The sequence below is a fragment of the Rattus norvegicus genome, chromosome 1 (assembly GCF_021556685.1).
Source record: "Rattus norvegicus strain SHRSP/BbbUtx chromosome 1, alternate assembly SHRSP_T2T, whole genome shotgun sequence".
In the NCBI taxonomy this organism is placed as follows: domain Eukaryota; kingdom Metazoa; phylum Chordata; class Mammalia; order Rodentia; family Muridae; genus Rattus; species Rattus norvegicus.
This window is the reverse complement of record NC_141534.1, coordinates 19,625,500-19,643,426: the sequence shown is the minus strand read 5'-3', so window position 1 is coordinate 19,643,426 and position 17,927 is coordinate 19,625,500. Positions and strand designations below refer to the sequence as shown.

The 17,927-nt window shown below is 37.8% G+C and overlaps 1 protein-coding gene and 1 long non-coding RNA gene across 6 annotated transcripts in view; both read left to right on the top strand.

The window, feature by feature from the left end:
* Arhgap18 (Rho GTPase activating protein 18) overlaps positions 1-4,732 on the top strand; it is a 233,047-nt gene extending 228,315 nt beyond the window's left edge. For 4 of the 5 annotated variants that reach the window (XM_087550197.1, XM_087550217.1, XM_087550210.1 and 1 more), the window contains 2 exons: positions 3,808-3,869; positions 4,421-4,732. In XM_087550197.1, coding sequence (XP_087406323.1) covers positions 3,808-3,869; positions 4,421-4,512 — 154 coding nt within the window. In that variant the 3' untranslated portion in view covers positions 4,513-4,732. 5 annotated transcript variants of the gene reach the window in all.
* Positions 4,733-7,372: 2,640 nt separating this feature from the next.
* Positions 7,373-14,285, top strand: LOC148006866 (uncharacterized). Its single transcript, XR_015649148.1, has 3 exons — positions 7,373-10,981; positions 12,480-12,515; positions 12,957-14,285. It is a non-coding gene; the product is annotated as an uncharacterized LOC148006866 (long non-coding RNA).
* The last annotated feature ends 3,642 nt before the right edge of the window (positions 14,286-17,927 follow it).

The following is a 17,927-nucleotide window of genomic DNA, read 5'->3' as shown; positions in this document are numbered from 1 at the left end:
GTATGTTCTCTTCATGTTCTTTGTGGAGGCACTCAGAGGTATGAGTTTTCCTCTTAGTACTGCTTTCATTGTGTCCCATAAGTTTTGATATGTTATGCCTTCATTGTCATTAAATACTAAAAAGTCTTTAATTTCTTCATTTATTTCTTCTTTGACCCAGTTATCATTGAGTAGAGTGTGGTTCAACTTCGATATATATGTGTGTTTTCTGCCATTTTTATTGTATTGGAGCCCAGCCTTAGTCTGTGGTGATCTGATGGGATTACTTCAATCTTCTTGTATCTGTTGAGGCCTGCTTTGTGACCAATTATATGGTCAATTTTGGAGAAGGTATCATGAGGTGCTGAGAAGAATGTATATTCTTTTGCTTTAGAATGAAATGTTCTATCGATATGTTAAATCCATTTGGTGCATAACTTCTGTTAGTTTCACCATGTCTCTGTTTAGTTTCTGTTTCCATGATCTGTCCATGAGAGTGAAGTGTTGCAATCTCCCACTATTGTTGTGTGACGTTCAATGTGTGCTTTGAGCTTTAATAAAGTTTCTTTTATGAATGTAGGTGCCCTTGCATTTGGAGCATAGCTACTGAGGATTGAGAGTTCATCTTGGTGGATTATTTCTTTGATGAAAATGAAGTGTCCTTCCTTATTAATTTTGACAACTTTTGGTTGAAAGTCAATTTTATTCCATATTAGAATGGCTACTCCAGCTTTTTTCTTGGGACCATTCGCTTGGAAAATTGTTTTTCCAGCCTTTTACTCTGAGGTTTTGTCTGTCTTTGTAACTGATGTGTGTTTCCTGTATGCAGCAAAATGCTGGGTCCTCTTTACATATCCAGTCTGTTAGTCTATGTCTTTTTATTGGGGAATTGAGTCCAGTGTTGTTAAGAGATATTAAGGAATGGTGATTGTTGTCTCCTGTTATTTTTGCTATTTGAGGTGGATTATGTTTGTGTGCCTCTCTTCTTTTGGGTTTGTTGCAAGGAGCTTACTTTCTTGCTTTTTCTAGGTTGTACTTTCCCTCCTTGTGTTGGAGTTTTTCACCTATTATCCTTTGTAAGGCTGGATTTGTGGAAAGATTGTGTAAATTTGGTTTTGTCATGGGGTATCTTGGTTTCTCCTTCTATGTTAATTGAGAGTTTTGCTGGATTATAGTAACCCAGGCTGGCATTTGTGTTCTCTTAGGGTCTGTATGACATCTGCCCGGGATTTTCTGGTTTCCATAGTTGCTGGTGAGAAGTCTGGTATAATTCTGATAGGTCTGCCTTTATATGTTACTTGGCCTTTTCCCCTTACTCCTTTTAATATTCTTTCTTTGTCTTGTGCCTTTGGTGTTTTGACTATTATGTGATGGGAGAAATTTCTTTTCTTGTTTAATCTATTTGGAGTTCTGTAGGCTTCTTGTATGTTTGTGGGCATCTCTTTCTTTAGGTTAGGGAATTTTTCTTCTATAATTTTGTTGAATATATTTACTGGCCCCTTAAGTTGGGAGTCTTCACTCTCTTCTATACCTATTATCCTTAACTTTGATCTTCTGATTGTGTCCTGGATTTCCTGGATGGTTTGGTTCAGGAGCTTTTTGCATTTTACATTTTCTTTGACCACTGTGTCAATGTTTCCTATGGTATCTTCTGCCCCTGAGATTCTCTCTTCTAATTTATTCTGTTGGTGATGCTTGCATCTAGCACTCCTGATCTGTTTCCTAGGTTTTCTATCTCCAGGGTTGTCTCCCTTCATGATTTTTTTTATTGCTTCTATTTCCATTTTTATGGTTTTGTTCAATTCCTTCACCTGTTTGGTTGTGTTTTCCTGTAATTCTTTAAGTGACTTTTGTGTTTCCTCTTTAAGGGATTCTACTTGTTTAACTGTGTTGTCCTTTATTTTTTTAAGGATTTATTTATGTCCTTCTTAAAGTCTTCTAACATCATCATGAGATGTGATTTTAAATCCAAATCGTGCTTTTCTGGTGTATTGGCATATCCAGTACTTGCTGTAGTAGGAGAATTGGGCTCTGATGATGCCAAGTAGTCTTGGTTTTTGTTGCTTAGTTTCCGGCATTCGCTTCTGGACATCAGTTTGTCCCTGGTGTCTCTGACCGTGGCTTGACCCTGCTGTACCCGTTTTCTTACAGCCAGATCTGGATACAGAGAGGGGTAGGACTTCTTAGCTCTTGGTGTAGGCAGAAACCAGAAGGGTCCTGTCTCAGATTTCTCCTGAGTTTGTGTGTCCTGAGGTCTCCAGATTGGTCACTGGGAGCAAAAGAATTGGTCTTACCTCTGTTCTCATTGGTCACTGGTAATGGCTACTGACTTTCTGCTCTGGGTGCAGGTAGAAACTGGAAGGGTCCTGCCCCTGACTGCTCCTAGATTCCTGAATCCAGAGGGCACTAGGCAGGGCAGGTTCCTCTTGGGCCAGGAATTCGAGCAGAAGTGTAGGTCTCCTCTGAGCTCTCAGGCTTGTCTGCACTTCACTCTCTCCACCTTGGGGTTTGGGTACAGAGAACTGTTGGACCTGTTCATCTCTGGGCGCAGCCCCATCTCCACCCCTTTTTGAATCGTGTATATCTGCCCTGAATAAATACTCATTTGGAAGAGTGAAAAAGAAAAATTGTGTTTATGGTATTGTAGACGAAGTAGAGACAAACTTGCTTATTTTCCTCCTGCTCACATGATATATTTCCTCTAGTCTTGAAAAAATTATGTACATGCATGTTTTGAGTGTGTGTGTATGTTGTGTGTGTACCGTGTCTATGAAGCACCCACAGAAGGTGTTTGATTCCATGGGAATGGAGTTATAACTAGTTCTAATCCACCTTGTGGGTGCTGGGAATCGAACCCTAGTCCTTTGCAAGGATAATCAATGTTCTTAGCGGCTGAGCTGTCTCTTTAGCCTCTCTCTTCTGGACCTTTTATCAGCAACCCACAACTTCTCTGTTCACCTAACCCACATAACACAGAGGACTTCAAAATCAAATTCAGGAGTTTCAAACAAATACAAAGTTTGGCTCTAAAGTTTTATCGTGTTTTAAAGCAATTCTTTTATAGAATTACTTAGAACAATCACTGAATTGGAGGATTTTTGTTTATGCGTGCACTTAATATTTTATAAATGTTTACGTTTGTAACCAATTATGTAAAACCAAAAGCTGTACACAGTTATGGAGTAGCCAGAGGTTCCCATTTGTTGACGTATTATGTAAAGTCAAAACATGGCAGAATGTACTTATGGGCTTAAGCTACAGCAGCTTTTTATGGTAGGTGGAAAAGTCTTTTCCTTGAAGAATGCAGATTTGTAAACAGCACACTGAGTAGAGTCAAGTCCCAAGTGCTTACTTCTGCACTGTATGGGTGGGCACACCTCCAAATCTGAATGGGCACCCCATGGGACAGGTCTCCATTGCTCGTGGTCATCTTGTTCACCACTATTGTCCTCTAACACAGTTCCATGATGAAAAGTAAGCACAGTGAGAAAACTTTGTCAGAGCCTGGCCTATACAAGAACAGATAATCATATTAATAATTGTGCTATACCAGTGCTGTATGAACTTGGGTTTTTAGTGCTTACAAATTTAGATATTGATCTATCCTTTTCCCTTAAGATACCTTATTCTGTTTATTTCATTTCCAAGCGTAACACTTTTATTACCTATTGGGCACATTTAACAGAGGGGGAAAAATATAAAAGTATAAAACTGCAGTATGTCTGAGTTATGAATTTTCTATGCTGGCTAGAATTCCCCACCTGTTAAATGGATTTAGCTGCAAGCTGTTTGACGATGCACCTAATCGGTTTGTTTTGTCCCTGATAGTGGGGTTGCCCAGACACTCAAGAAAGGAGAAGTTTTCCTGTATGAGATTGGAGGAAATATTGGTAAGCACAGTTTCATTCTATATGGTGATGTTGCCAATGGTTGACATTTATATCTGTGGAAGAAAAACATTGCTGTATTCTAAAGCAATTGTAGGAAGCTGCAGCCAGCTGCTGGTTGGTATGGGTTTGTTGAGAGGACTGGACTGGCTATTCTTCCTGGAGCCTCTTTTTGAGGTCCGTCTGTTCACATAGTCATTCGAACTCAACCTTTGCACATTTGACTGTTCCTTTCACTGTGAGATCTTGGGAATTAGTGTGATTTCTTGGCTCACTTAAAGTGACCGCTATGTTTAATAACAGTGGGAATGGTTTTAATGAAGCATTTAAAGTCCATCACACAAAGCGTTTTCTGTACCTTAATTTAATTTGATTCTGACATTTACAGAATGACTAGACTATTCAATTGACTTTTTCAATGTCTGGGCTAGTTCTTTGAATGTTGTCATGAGAAACCAGGGTGAGCAAGTGATAAAGACTTTGAAATCTAAGCTCTTAGGCCATTGGTTGTGCCCACGAAGTTAATTGATATCACATCTCCATCTCGTTCACAGGGGAACGTTGCCTTGATGACGATACATACATGAAGGACTTGTACCATCTGAACCCAAATGCTGAATGGGTCATAAAATCAAAGCCAGTGTAGATGACTACCCCGAGGCCATGTCATCATTCTTGCTGGATCAAGAGTGTAAATAAAAGCAACAGGTTTCTTAACTATTCAGCCGTACCCAATTATTACAAAGTGACACCCTCAAGCCTTAAAATTATAGATTTTTTTTGTGGCTTCCACAGTTGTTAATTATTATTATTATTTTAGAAAATGAGTATTTTTGGAGCATAATTAAATGACTTTTTCTAAACAATCTTCTCCTAGAATTATTGTTTTTGCAGGGGCATGTTCATGAGTCTACTTTTGTCTGTTTAAATTATTTTAATTAACAGTCTATTTTCAATGTAATTAAGTCCCATTTACTACTACTCTTTATTGGTTCTATATTCCTGTGTAGTTTTTAAATTCAGAAGGCATTTGAGAAAAACTTATTTTCTTTTTTGGGTTTCTTCCCCTGCACACACCTTCCCCCCTTACATAAATATTTATTCTTTAGGGCTTTCAAAACACATTTTAGTCTATTTTTATTATGAGCATATTCATTTTCCGGTTAACAAAATTTCTTATTGACAATTTAATGCAAACAATGAATAATTCTGAAGAAAAAAATATGTGCTTGAAACATTTAGGGCTCTTCAGAAACAACAAAATTACAAGAGTCATGATAGTGATGTAAAGAAATAATTCTAGAACATGTGTTGAGTGACTGTTAGCACACTGCCTGCCTGCCTGGGTGGGCTAGAAGAAAGTTCCCAGGTTTTGATGGGGAAAATAAAAGGCTGTTTTATTCTTAGTCATTCCTGGAACTCATGGTCTAAATTCCCTGGCACTGAACAGTGTCTGTTAACAACCAACATACGTGCATATACAAACATATCATATATATAATGCAATATGTAGTAGTATACACATCTATATCATATACATTCATGTATACATATACACACATATACAGAAAGCAAATTTATACACACATATACTTAATGCAATATATGTAAATATACAAACATATACACATGTATACGTGATGCAATATTTATACACACATCTACTTCATATATATCATATACATTCATGTATACACATGCACACATATACATAATGCAAATATATATATACATATACTTAATGTAATATATGTAAACATACATACACATGTATACATAATGCAATATTTATATACACATCTACTTAATATATATCATATACAGACATATATACATACATACATACATGCATGCATGCATACATATATATGTTTCTACAGGTCCTGCCACTAATGCTGTGAGGTTTGATTTCTTTTTTTCATATCTATTAAGTTTTAATTTTCAGTGGCCATCTGTTTGGCTAAGGAAGGGACAGTAATGTGAAAACAAGCACATTTACTTTGAGTCTCAAATATTTGAACTCTTGTTGCTGATGAAAACTCTGCAAATAGATGTTTACTCTGTTACCTGCGGTTGGACTTCTGTTCTCATCGTCCTTCTCTTGCTTTGCTGCTTTGTCACCTCACTCATTGGTACAATCCTTCAAGGTAATTCTAGACCTTGTTATTTTTTTCCACTTGCACAACCTTGATTTAGTGTAGTTAGTTATAGGGGATTGAAATAAATTCCTTGTTGACCATCTCCGGGGAAAGGCCATTGTTTTCTCACTTTGTAGAACTGGTTTACACTTTGTGGTTGTCCTGATTTCCCACCTACTTGTCAGTAGGTGGCAGTATTGGGCAGAAATTCCTTTGAATCTAAAGAAAGACTTTTTTAAGACCTGAACAGGAGGAGTTCATACATATGTTGCTGCAACTTGGTGCCAGGCACCTACAGCAGTTAGACGATAACACTTTGGGGCTCTGTTTGAGTTACTAATTCCAAAGTTGTAAGTAATAATTAACATCAGTGGTGTGTGTGTGTGTGTGTGTGTGTGTGTGTGTGTGTGTGTGTGTGTTTGTGTTTGTGTGTTTTTAATGAATTTGTCTGCCTTAGTCCTTTATTGAATGAATTGTGACAGGTATGTCAGACCCAGAATTAAACTTTCAGTAATGTCTTGTTTAAGCAAAAGTATCGTGAGGCACACCAGAAGGATATGGGCAAGAAGCTCAGAAATAGGAGTGCTTCGTTTCTATGTGTCTTAGTATATACATGTTTCTTCAGTCAACGCATAATTATTGGAGACATGCATCAAGTAAGCTGTACCCTTGAGATTCCCTACTAGATAAAATAATCACAGGCATTGATCCTGTTGGAATCACATTTTAATAATGGAGACAAGTAATGAATTAAGCAAAAGAAATGAGGGAATAGAGCTACAGAGTGTACAGAAAGGTGCTGACTACAACAGGGATATAAAACAGGTGAAGGCCCCAGTTGGTCAAGGATGCCTAGCTAGGTATGAAAAGAGTGGTCTCCTTGAATAGCTAGAACTAAACAAAGACTTGGACAAAAAGGAGATTTTTCTGTGCGGATATTTAGAATGGCATTTTAAACAAAGGGAACATTTAGGACCAAGGCCCACCATAGGAATGTGCTTTGTCAACAGTGTGGCTGGAGTGGACTCAGGGCCAGAGAAGGAAAGCAAAGGTCAGAGAGGGAAATGCAAAGGCCGTTCCAAAATCCTGAGTCTTGGGTTAAGCGGTGGTAATTCATTGCCCGTGTCAGAACAGTCAGTAAGAACACACTATTGGCAAAAGCTATAGCTTTGAAGAAATGACGCATCGTACACACTCTGCACAGTAAAGGAAGAGCCTTCGGGCTCTCTGGCAGAGACAAGAATGTCCAATTTCAAGATGTGTAGCTTGGCTCTTTGTAGGGTGGAGTCTGGATTAAATATGATCTTGGCTGAGGTTAAGGGAGGGAGTGTGGATTTATACAGAGAAAAACAGGAAATGGGGCCCTAGAACTTCCTGGAGCACAAAGTAGCAGAAAGAAGCGCCCCACCCCCGAAGTCAGAGATTAGAGTGTATAAGAAGTCACAGAAAGGCAGCAAAGTGCGATCAGATCCTCTTGTAGCTCAAATGAGTTAGGATTGATAGGTTATGGGATTTATCTCTGTTGATCTTGATGAATAGTTGAAAATATTAGGAGTGATTATAGCAGGGCTAAGTCCCTATAAGGTGTTCTGCTGCTGCGTACAGAAACCTATAAGTGGAACCAGCTTCAGAGGGACGCCTTCTGGTCTTGGTGAGGTTTTGAAGTTTGTTTATTTACTATTTTGAGGAAAACTGTCATAGGTGCAGGAGACAATGTGGAATATTCTAGTGTGACCTTTGGGCGCATTTCTTACCTGAGCTTCATTTTTTTTTTTTTTGTTTTCTGTCATATTAATGGAAACATTCAGTTTTTTTGGTAGTTTATTAGAATCTGTCTGTGTCAAGAGCTTGGCAGCACACTTACCTGATAACATTCAGTCAATAAATGACAGCATTTTTATTAGTGGTTATTATGATTAATATCAGAACTGTACCATGAGAATTCTCACAGTATCATACTAGTGATCTGTGTTCCCCCTTGACGTAGAGCAGAGGTGTAATAGACATATTAACACCAGATTAGAATAAACAAGAGAATCAGGGAATGGGGTAGCAACTATGTTGAGAAGAGTACTGTCTTCCTGTCAGGTAATTCTCATAGTATCTCTTATGAATATTACTTTCTCCACATTCGGAATCACTTCCAACCTAGATACTTAGTGCTGACCTCCCCTTCATCTTCCTCAAGGCTTTAGGTCAAAGGCCAAACTATTTCACTGGAAGTCTGTAGTACCACATCTTCTTTTGAAATTGGGTGCCATTGTCAGTTGAATAGAACATGTGAAGATGGCTTGTTTCATTTGCCATGAAGATTGCCAGAAGGGCAGAGTTCTCTTCCATCACGTCAGACCTGGAAGCACAGGGATATCGTATATTTTATTTTATTTTATTGTACTTGCTATGCCTAGGAGGACTCTAGGCATCTTGTGTCAGCTACTCCCATTGACTAAGATCCCAATTTATTTTCCTGGCTTTCTTGGGCTGATGGCTTTTCAAATTCCATACTTAATCCACAATCAACATCATTGCCCTTCCACTTCTACTGGCCCCATAACCTGGATCTGGACTTGGCATCACGTTCTCTTTTCACTGGAACCCCAATACTGATCAGAACGCTATCCGAGGAAACAAGAGAACCCTTTTCCTGTTGTGACTATATTGTTAACTCCTCAAGGTTTCTTCGAAGGGAACCTTGGGTTATTTTCACACACATCTACAACTTAGTATGAGTGGCTACCAGGAAAGACACTCGAGGTGCTTGTACCTGAAGCCAAGACACTGGCTTTGTCTAGCAAGGCTCTCATCTTGAGCTTCTAAGTCTCTAGTTCTTAACTAAAGCAGCCCAGACATACTTCAGGGAGAGCCTCCACTCCTGTTTATCCTGCTTTTGCTGTCTAGCCCCCACCACCGCTCAGCTGTTCAGCTCTGTGTCTTCTTGCATTTACTATAACCCTGATAAAATGAGAGCTTTCATGTTCTCTCTGCTTAGGTCATCTTCCCCTCCAACCAGAAGCCACCGGGGACAAGGCACCTCCCTTATAGAGAGGTTCATAAGGAGAATGACCCTGGTATAATTGTTAGAAGTTCTCAAGTTGTTAATATTTACTTTCTCCCAGCCTTCCCGTAGCCATGCTATGTACAAAAAGGTGTGGGGGGGGGGGGCGGCGGGGATCTTGGGTATCTTACATTTGACTGCTTTTGTATCATGTAGTTTAGCAAAAAAAGTCCAAGAACATGAGTCAGATACAATCCATTTCCTTTAGGTCATGCTTCCTTTAGTCTCATGTTTGTCTTTATGTTGAGAGGGAAGAAGCTGGCCTGCTTTACTCCCCTCGATTCTTTATTTTGGTCCCTAGAATTGGACTCAGGCCATTGTGCATGTTATACTATACTGCTAAAAAAATGTGCCTAGCAAGTTTTATGATCTTATTTATTATTTATTTATGTATTTATTTATTTATTTGAGATTTATTCCGTGCTGTTCTGAGCTCAGGATTTTTCTGCCTCAACCTCTCAAAAGCAACATGTTTGATTCTGAAGCATAAAGAATTAATGAATTATTAGGTATAATAATGCCTTATGGCACTGAATTCTTTAGCCAGCATTACAAACAGTGTTACCAGGTAAGAAAGAAATATGGCTGCCATGATTTCCCTTCTGCCATTCTATTCTTCCTCCATACATGCTTACTCTACTTTATACTGTGGCCATATTGTGGTAATGTAAAAAGCAATTGGGCGATGCATGTCCACAGGGAAATTATACCTAGAGTTGTGGGCTGGAGCTGAGGTGAATGCGTTCGTTACAAATGGACTCTGCTTTGATAAAGGCAGAGGCATGTATAACTAACTGTGGGATAAAATACAGTGAGAGCTTAAAGAGAGGATAACAGCAGTTGCACAATCATAACAGGGACATGAGTATATAAGGTGCCAACGCATTTACAATGTGAAAGATTAGATCAGGTCCAAAAGAACGAGGCTCAGGACTAGACCTGTGCTGTGGTTAGTGAGGGTGAGGAAGGATGGTGCTATATGCTTGGAATCTAGAGTCTGGATGACTCCACAGGAGTCAGGCTCCAGGAGAGATAGGATAGGTATACAGTTACCAAATAATAAGCAAAAAATATTTAAATGACCCTGAGAATGAAGGATGCTGCTTCTCAACCAATCTCAAAGTTCAGTGGGGTACTGATTGGCGATGAAAGGATTGAAAGATGAAGGGGGAGAGAGAGAGAGAGAGAGTGAGAGATAAAAGGAGTGAGGAAGTAGAGAAACAAAGGTACAGAGAGAGAAAATGATGTATGAAGCTTGAGGTGAGGGGTGACCAAAGGCTGAAGAAGGCTATATCTTTCAAGAAGTGTTTTTTTTTGAAAGATGTATATTTCGATAATACTTGCTGGATGCAGTAATAAAAGCGGTGGTTTGGGGATGGGGAAGAGACAGTTAAGCACCATCTTGGGACAGAATAATACTGTGAGAGGAGTAAAACTCAGATGCCAGGGATAATGGTTGCAACAAAGGGATGGACTGTGCCGATGACTAGGAAAGCAGTAGGACAGGAATCGAGCTGGAAGTATCAGAGCGAGAATTCAGGGCGAACCTCCTACATTAGGCGGAGGGTACTTGAGACTGGTGGGAAGCCATGTCTTCCTATAGAGCAAGATGCAGGCAGGAACTGGAAGACATGAACTGAAGTGTGATTATCGGGTGGGGCACAGTGCAGATGAGGCTCTTTTGGGGGAGAATTCCTTGATATTTTGCATATCATCTGAAAATAGTTTTCACGTAGATGTTCTAACACTTGAATGGAGTATGTCTATGCATTTGGTTAATTCATTTTTTCTGATGAAGTCTTCCTCTCCAGAAGAGCACTTAAAGTGATGTTTTTAAAGACGGTATCTCTTTTATAGCCCTAACTGTATTGCAGAAAATGACCTTGAATCTCAAAACCTCGTATCTCCACCTCCTGTATCCTGTGAGTATAGGTGTGGACCACCATGTCAGGTTCATGTGGCGTTGGTGAAGCAAGGCTAGACAAGCACTCTTCCAACTGAGCTACATCCATACCCCTAAATAATTAACTTTTGAAGAAAATTGACTGTGCCAAATACGAAAATTATCTCCAAGATTTTGCCAAATCCTAAGAGATCACTCATTTGCATTTTACTTTCATGACATTTTTACATTTAAGTGGCTTTCCAAGTTTAAACTAAATGGTTCTAAATAATGTGCTTATTTGGAAGTTGGTCTTTGGTAAGGGTGGATCACACAGATGTACTAAAGCATATTTCATGTTAGTAACTCTATACTGGGGGCAAACAGTATAATGGAGAAGAGGCCAGAGGGAGGAGGAGGAGGCAAAGGAAAGAGCCTAACCCAAGCAAAATGTGTATGAAAACCCACAGGGAAACATCAGACTTTGTGAACAAATTATAAATGATAATTATTTAAATTAAAATCCCTCATTTGAGATTCTATTCTCACTGTCCTCAGTGTCCCTATATTGTACTAAGGGTTGTTTCTTGGCCCACTTTATTGAGTAAAGCCTGGGGAACATACCCTAGGTAAATTCTGATGCCACTCCAAACAAGGATGAAAGCAAGTGTTCTACAAAGCTGTGGTTCTCATGTTTAATGATTGAAATGTAAACAGTGCATTAGATGCCCTAGAATTCTGCTCTTCAAATGTTTCCACTTAACTTCCACCTATAATATGTCACTGTGTTAGTCATGGTTTTATAGAGTAACAGAACTTAGAGAATCTATCGATTGATCAATCAATTGATCTATCTATCATCTGTCTGAATTTCTCTCTAGATATAGAGATAGATAGATAGATAGATAGATAGATAGATAGATAGATAGATAGATAGATATGGGTTTATTAGAATCGCTTACAGGCTACAGTCCAGCTAATCCAGAAGTGGCTGTCTCTGAATGGAATATCCAAGAAATCTAATAGTTGTTCACTTGTTCACTGGCTTTAATGCCAGTAAAGGGATGTAGAGCTAGTGAGGTGCACAAGAACAAGAGCTGCCTTCTTTCATCTTCTTTATGTAGCTTCCAACATGAAAAGGAGCCCAGAGTATAGATGTGTCTTCCCACCTCAAAAGACTAAATGTCTGTCTTCTCACCTCAGAGATCCAAATTAGAAGTGGATCTTTCCATGTTAAATTATTAAGCAAAAATCCATCATGGCTGTGGCTAGCCATTTTGGGGTTTTAGTTCATCCCAGATTTAGTTAAACTGAAAACTGAGAAGTACTCATCACAATCACCTTGCAAACTTTTCCAAGGCCACTCAACATTTTATCCGTAGGATGCCATTTACAAGTTCTAAAACTTAGACTTTAATATATTTTGAGAATAAATACCCCACAGTGATTTGATAAAATGTTTTAAGTGTATGAAACCTAATTAATGAGAATGCTTACATAATTCTTTTACTTGGGGTTTCATCCTTCTTCCTCCTTAGGTCATCCAAAAGTAGTGCATTCCAGTATATGAAAAGGTATGTTTCTCTCTATCCAAAATACATGTCGATGTCAATGAAACAAAAGTATATCAAATTTTGATACTTAAGATTTAAATTTTATCATAAACAAGTTCTTTGTGAAAGTTTTAGGTGTATTTTCCTCTAATTGCCACCGGATAGACATCATTTAGTTTTAATAATTCCAACATTTTATTATATATATATATGTATATATGTCAATATGTATATAAACACACAAGCCTTTTTACATATGAATATAAATTGGAATAAATTACTATAGTTAGAGTAGTAGTACACAATTTTTCAACCCTGTGAACTTGCATTATGTGACAGAAGTCATGGTGGTTTGATTACAGTAATTTATAATGATCTACTGGTGTTTGAGATTGTATAGTTTGAAACACACTGAATTTTGTAATGATTTGGTATCTGGATGTTACGCTTTTTTTTTTTCAGATTCTAAGATGCATACCATACAGTGATGACTGAGGGAAGAGAACTATTATATTTGAAAATCTCATTGCATATATTGTCATAGTATTAATTCATATTTCCATTATTAGTGGTTCAGTGAGATCTAATGTTTCTCCACTATTTTCTTTTATATTCATTAATTTCATGTTTAAAGAAATGATACTTTGCTGTTTTAAGTTATGTTTTATGGGTACTTAAGCTAATCACAGCTCATATGTTTATTATACTACATTCATAAAAGATGTAATCTCGGGCCAGAGAGATGACTCAGCGATTGAGAGCACTGACTACCCTTCCAGAGGTCCTGTGTTCAATTCACTGCAACTACATAATGGCTCACAACCATGTATATATAATGTGATCTGATGTCCTCTTCTGGCAAGCAGGTGTACATGTAGCTAGAGCACTCATATACATAAAATAAATAAATCTTTTAAAAATGTTATCTCTTTATATGTTACTAATGGAGAAGCGCAGAAATTATATTTAGGATGTTTATGTTTATCCTGTCTATACATTTAGTGAGTGTAGGTGAGACAGAATATAGACCTAATGACTACATGACTCAATGTCCAATGTCAACAGCATCACAGTTACTCGTGGAGAATATTTCCTCTGCTTGGGCTTTAAATAGTTCATTTTCCTTTTCTCTAAAATTTTATTTTGAAAAATGCTGGAGGCATTTTTAAGTCAAAAGTACTTATTTAATGAAGATGTTAAGGAATGAATGTGATCTCTTCCGAATGTATTTTTAAAAGGACAAATATCCAGAATTATGGTATTTAGACATGGGACCTTTGAGGGGTAAAGATGACTAGATATGCTCAGAGAACACTGTGGGATTAGTTGGCTTGTCGTGTGACAAAGGAGCAGCCTCTCCATGTGGATGCACCTAGGAAAGGTGATCTAGACTGTGGGAAAGTGGTTCTCTTTGGCCAGAAGACAGGCTGACCCAGGACTGAATTATCTAACACCTTTTGGTGATGGACTTCCTATTTCCAAGAACTAAGAAACACGTTTGTTATTTAAGTAGTCAGTCCATAATATTCTATTATGGTGGTGCTGTTTAGAAAAAGTCAGAAAGCTTCCCTAGAAAGTGTGACGTCTGATCTTGAAAATTCCTCACCTGTAACTTTTTCGAAAAGGAAGCTTAAAGTGTATATTTGTGTGTGACTGCATGAAGTTTATGTCTGCCATGCACATTCAGAAGACTGGAGAGACCAGAAAAAGGCATGGGATCTGTTGGAAGTTGAGTTAAAGATGGTTGTGGCCCACCACGTGGAAATTGAACCCGAGTCTTTTGTAATAGCAGTAAGTACTTTTAAAGACTGATAAACACCGAACCCTCTCTCCAGCTTCATCGTCTTCTTACTCAATAGTAGTAATTGTTAGCAACATGAAATGTTCTTTCAGCCAATTTCCTCTCAACCTGAGACTGCCTCAAATTGCTTCTCCCCAAGTAAGTCAGATGATATTTAAACTGATCTATTTAAACATACCCAATATGCGTGTGGACATAAAAGATACTGAAATTTTGATCACTGATGTGCATGGACAAAGACTGGCTAGAGTTACCCTATTATTTCACTGCACTGTTGGTATCTTATCATCTCCAGTGTAAGAACGCAGACATTCAGAGAGAGAAGTAGTGTTTTTTTTTTCCAATATTAAAAAATGATTCATAAAATATTTACAACAAAATCTAACTATAAATACAGTTTTTACAGAACCATCAATCATATGGTTAGGGAGCTACCTATGTAATGAATAAAGCAATATAATGAGAGTGATTTCAAAGAAAGATATTAATGGATCCATAGAAAAAATAAACTGTAGGCCTAGCTTCTCGATAAAACTCAACTATAGCTTTCCCTGGTGAGGAGGCCCACCTTACCACCCCCACACTCCCAGACCTGCCTGGAGAAATAGCACCCCCTGGCACTCCCTGGGAAGTCTGTCAACCCCATCCCCATACTTCATTTACACACATTTACCTGGCATGTTTCCTGAGCCCACAGCGCCTTCCCCACATTTCCTGACCATCCTATGTCCTGCACTGCTGTACCCTGCAGCTCTCTAGAATTCCACATCAGATGCTGTGTCTTCTTTACCACAGTGAATTAGGACTAAAAATAAATCAGACATAATTTATAAATAAATCAGACATAATTTATAAATAAATGGAAATTGAGCAGTGTGCTTTTAAATAGCCAACATGGGAGCGGAAAAAAAAATAGCCAACATTTCCTGAATTGAATGGAAACAAAGATAAACTGTATTATATACAGTTATATCAAGAGCAGTATTATAAAAAAAATGGATTAATAAATACATATGTAAAAGAGAAAGATTATAAACCACCAATGATGTGTTTTACAGACTTAGAAAATAAAAAAATAATTAGGATAAGGAGATGTGGTTTAAGTGAAATTGTCCCCCATAGGCCCATAGGGATTGGCACTGTTAGTAAGTTTAGCCTTGTTGGAGTTGGTGTGGACTTGTTGTGTGTGTGGCTTTGTTGGAGTGGGTTTGGCCTTGTTGGAGGTAGTGTGTCACGGGTATCAGAAGATCAAGCCAGGTCCACTGGGTCACTCGCTCTTCCTGCTCTCTGCAGATTGTAATTTAGAACTCCTGGCTCCATCCTGATGCTTCTTTAGAACTCCTCCAGCATCATTTCTTCCTGCCTGCCTCCACGCTTATTGCCATGATGATAATGAACTTAAACCTCTGAAATGTAAGCCAACCCCAATTAAATACTTGCCTTTATAAGAGTCGCCAACGTCATGGCATCTATTCAGAGCAATGCAGAAAGACAGAAAGTAATTGAAATTTTAATCAAAACAAACAAAAGCAATTAAAAACAGAACTTATTCTGTGAAAAAGATAAAATTTAAAAGCTTTTAGCTCAACTAACCAAATAAAAAAGGAGATCCTATACATCAAACATGAATAAGGGAAGATTTACTATGAAACACAATGGAACATAAACTGGCGTAAACTATCCCTTATTCACAGAAAAACCTTCAACAAATGGTCAAATTTTCTGACCATTTATAACCAGCAAGAGTTTGTTTATTAGACATATAAAATATAAACAGATAAAGAGTAACAAGATTGAAATAGTGACTATTTCACTATTTCACATCAAACAAAACTCCAATAACAGAGTTTGACACCTGATTTTTATGATAGTTTTAAAAGTTATTCTAATTATCCTCAAACTATACCAAAACTGAAAAATGAAAGACCACTACTAAACTAATTTTAAGGTACTGCATTATGCTAATATCGAACCAAACACATAAAACTAAAGTCCCATAGCCCTGATAATTGATGTGAAACTTCCCACTAGGATACAAACAAACCATATTCAAGATTCCATTTAAAAAGGGTAAAGTGAGATTCCCCCATAGAGACTTCAGGATGACTAAACATTTACCAATGAATAAATGCAATAGTTAACATCCATATATTAAAGACAAGAGCCGGGGTTGGGGATTTAGCTCAATGGTAGAGCACTTGCCTAGCAAGCGCAAGGCCCTGGGTTCGGTCCCCAGCTCCAAAAAAAAGAATTAAAAAAAAAAAAAAAAGACAAGAGCCGTATGATCATCCAAGTAAGCACAAAAGCATTTGATAATCCCCAATATCATCTCTGATGAAACTGAATAAATTAGATGTAGATAGAGCGTAATTCCAAATAGTAAAGTCTTTATATGACTACCCCCAAAACAACAGCTCACTGGCAGTTACCCAGCATTCAGAAGAAGACAAGAATGCCCAGCTTGACCACTTTTGTTGATATCATTCTAGAAGTCCTAATAAGAGGTAATTAGATGAAACAAAGAAATAAAAGGCATCAAAATAGCAACCTTTCCTAAAACCAAATCAAGAAATAATGCCATTTGCAATGGCTTCTAAAAATTAGAAGAAAACTTGGGAAAAACTTGGGAAGGATACATAGAATTTGATGAGCAGGGGGATGTGAGGGAGAAGGACGAGAAGGAACAGGAGGAGGAAGAGTAGGAAGAGGAAGCAGAGGAAAGAGAGCCTGTGCTTATTAGATTCATTAGTAATGTTAAAATGGCCATACTATCCAATGTGGTTTTTTGATTCAGTGCAGTGACCATTGAATACAAACAACATTCTTTACAGAAATAGGATCTTGAAATTAATATGAAATCTTAAAAGACTCATTATTAAAAAGGGATTCTGAAAAAAAAGTAGACATAGAAATAACTACCTATTTCAAGATTCCAAATCTATAGCAATCAAAAATCCATCAAATTGGAAGACAAATTGACAGATTATAAGGACAGAGTAGGGAATCCAGGTATGAATCCATATACACACAGCCAAGTGAATTTTGACAAAACTGCTGAGAATATACATGGCAGAAATGGCAATATCTTCAAATAGTACTGGGCAACTAGATGTACATACACAAAAGAGAAAAACAGATCACGTAACTTAAAATGGATTGGAGAGCTACATATCCACCATAAACTTAGGTGACTTCTGGAAAACACAGAAGGAAATACTTATAGGCATTGATGTAAGTGGATGGTTGTCATTGTTTAAGATCCTCAAAACACTGGACACAAAAGCAGACAAATGGTATTATATGGACAATAAGTGAAATATGGCAAGGCAAATAAATAATCAACAGAGTCAAGAGCCAGCCTAAAGTTTAGGAAAAAATACTTCATTATTGAAGATTGGCTAAGGATCTAAGTAGACTTTCAAAATGAGACATACAAATGAGCAATAGGTATAGGGTGTTTGGTTAATGTTGTCAACCTGACAGGATCTAGAACCACCTAGGACATGAGCCTGTCTGTGGGCCTGTCCGTAGAGATTACATTGATTAACAAAGATGTGATGATCCAGTTAAAGTGTGGGTAGCACCATTCTGTAGGCTAGAGTCCTGACCTGAGTAGATAGAAAGTGAGCTGA